The sequence below is a fragment of the Mya arenaria genome, chromosome 12, assembly GCF_026914265.1.
Source record: "Mya arenaria isolate MELC-2E11 chromosome 12, ASM2691426v1".
Lineage (NCBI taxonomy): Eukaryota > Metazoa > Mollusca > Bivalvia > Myida > Myidae > Mya > Mya arenaria.
This window is the reverse complement of record NC_069133.1, coordinates 54,271,754-54,274,835: the sequence shown is the minus strand read 5'-3', so window position 1 is coordinate 54,274,835 and position 3,082 is coordinate 54,271,754. Positions and strand designations below refer to the sequence as shown.

General features: G+C 37.8%; 1 protein-coding gene across 1 annotated transcript in view; it reads left to right on the top strand.

The window, feature by feature from the left end:
• Positions 1-1,321: 1,321 nt before the first annotated feature.
• LOC128212077 (glutaminase kidney isoform, mitochondrial-like) overlaps positions 1,322-3,082 on the top strand; it is a 15,829-nt gene continuing 14,068 nt past the window's right edge. The window contains exon 1 of the mRNA XM_052917325.1: positions 1,322-1,594. Coding sequence (XP_052773285.1) covers positions 1,512-1,594 — 83 coding nt within the window. The 5' untranslated portion in view covers positions 1,322-1,511. The remainder of the gene's footprint in view (positions 1,595-3,082) is intronic.

The following is a 3,082-nucleotide window of genomic DNA, read 5'->3' as shown; positions in this document are numbered from 1 at the left end:
TCAAAATTTTACCAAATCAGCTAAATCAGTAAAATCTTTTTTTTTTCTTACTCCTATTTGTATTCCTATAAACAGCTGAAATAAAAAAAACAATTATATACTATTGTATTATAGTAAATATATATTATTATATTCATAGTAAAAACGCAGCAGCTAGCTGCCAGCAGCACAGCAGCTAGCTGCTGTTGCTGCTAGCAGCTTGCTGCTATGCTGCTGTGCTGCTAACTTCACTCACATCTTGACTGTGCTCACATGTTGAGAAATCCACAAGCCCACGTGATCTCAATAACTCGCGTAAATGCATTTCGTTAGCTAGGATGGAAAAGTGTACATGTTTACCCCCGGGGTGACATCATAGGTAAGCAACTTAAAATACATAGATTATGCACCAGTTAGAAAATAATGATCACAATTTTGCAAACATACCGCGGTAATTATGCGAGTTCATATTTCACATTGTCGCTATAGCTTCTGCTAAACCAAACAAGTTCAAATTAATGTAAGGCCTACTATGAAACGTTAAAAAGCCGACCAAAACATGAAAACACATGCTCAGATACGGGTCACGAATCATTAACGGCAGAAGAAATAAAGTACGCTCAAGAGCGAAGGTCACTGACCTATTGCCTTGCATCTAGCTGGGACCTGGGTCAAAAGTCGATTTGTTGTATGCGTTTGCAAACCTTATGTATGCCTCAGAAATTCTTAAGCAAATTTGTCTGATTGCATGGACGTTAAACTTGTGTGGATAACTTCCATATTAAGGGCTTCACTTTCATTTAATCGTCGTTGAATGGTGGGTGGATTTTCAGTAATGCTGATATCTTTCTAACGTTATTTTTAAAGAGATATAAAGCATCAGTGACTGTGTCATTTAAAACATTGCAATTTCAGTAACTCACTAGCATTGACTACCAAACGGTCCTCGTGATCTAAGAGAACTATGAAGGAGTGAAGTTATATAAGTATGCCCATAAAGTAAAATACACACTGCAGTGCAATACATATGCTGATTACGTTTGCATCAGGGGCGGGTCAACCAGCTAACCGGCTGAAAACTGTTGCGTTTACATTGGCAATCAGCCTTGCATAACATCACGTCTGTAACGATTGTTTTTATAAACTATCAAAAAACTATTGCGAAAAGGTAGGCAACGGCCGAAGTGTGTAAGATCAACAATGGACACATGATCAAGCAGACAATACTGCCACCTATATAATCTTTCTATCTCCATATAGCTTACGGGATATTATTGGCTACGCCAAGAAGAGAAGGACGACCAGTGATCATTGGTGGAATATTTACCGTAATTGTTAGGTCTTGTAATAAGGACGGAGAAAGAACCAATAAAGGTCGAACACACATGCTGACAGATCTTACAGAGAACCGTTTGGGCTACTTTATAGTCGGGAACTAAAGATAGCGCTCTGCAAAGTGTAAAAGTTATAAATAAAAGATAGTATAGTGTTTTGGGAAAGATACACAAGGAGTACCCCATCTTCTCTCAAAGATGTCTGATATATCGAATGGACCGCCTGTTAAATTATTGAAGCGTCGGAACTCGAACCTACAAGACTGGAAGGAAGCACATGAGTAAGTGACTTGACCAGTGGTCACTGGACGATAACACATCTGTTGCGAAAATGTTAACACTTTACTGATGATAAATTCTATATATGTTGACGATTACCGTCACCCTCAATATTTGTGAATACATTTTTTGTATTCATTCTGATTCGTGCTTGTTCTCAAATTCAGAGAAATACAATATATCTGTCTAGGAAATATGTGAAACATTCTTTTATTCGTTTGTATGGCCCTTATACATTTTAAAAAAAATATCTTAGTATTTATTTCCAGGTCGCCAGCCCTTTGTTATGTTTTGATATGTTATGTCTGTTTGTTATTCATGTCGGAAAATATAGCTCTTTAATAAAGATTCTTGCAACTTGTATTCGTGTAAAATAATACACATTTCGACCTGGGCCGGAATTCATAAAGCATCTTAAGTAAAAAAAAATAACTTAAGTCGATTCTTAAATTGTTCATATTAGTCAAATTTAAAGGAAAGTATAAGTTTTTTTTTTTAAATTAAAGCCTCTTAATGCAATAAAATCAATGTCGACGGTAGTCAAAGTCAAAGTAGTTAAGATATTTGTAAATTATTATATCATATGATCGGCGAGATACTTAACTCAGGAAAAATACTTAAGATAGGAAATGATTTAAGATGTTTTATAAATACCGGCCCAGTTCTGGCTCAAAGTTGTTGACACACTACGCCAGGTACGGTTAAGATTTATTTTATCAAGCACCAGACTGGTTGCAAATAGGATTAATCCATTGTTTATAACACTTCTATTAGGTATACTACCATCCGCTGCATCGTTTGCTTCATGCATCGGAGAATCACGAGGTGCGAACACCAAGTGTAGCCTTCGGCCACCCAATGGTCAGTAATTGGAATAATATTGTGTCAGAAGAATTCGATGTGATTTCATTTAAATAGCATTACGAACTTTTTCATAGGCTTACCTATCTACCTATTTGCAACCGGAATTAAATCTGGTTCTTTTGTCATTTTAGCCATACCAATATACATAGCGTCACTGAACCGCCAACAAAGGAACGCCAGCGGCACTAGTTCATGGTATCAATGTGTTTTTTGTTCGTGTCAAACGACGCGCTTGCAGTTTAGCGTAATACAAACGGCACAATGGTTTTTCAATTGTTTCCAGCGACGTAATGGTCTTCAAACTGTTTCACAATACGCAATGTCCTTCCACTTGTCCACACGACGCCGTGGTCCCTCAATTGAACACACGACGCAGTGGTCCTCCACGGTTTCATACGGCACATTGGTCTCACAATTGTTCACACGGCGCAACAGTCTCCCTATTGCTAAAACTGCGACGCATTATTCATCACACTACTCAATGGTCTTCCAATTGTTCACATGACACAATGGTCTTTTAAATCTTCACACCTCACGAAGATCTTACACAACGCCAGGGTCTTTCGATTGTTCACAGACGCGATGGTCTACAAATGTATTACACGACGCAATGGTCTTCCGATTGT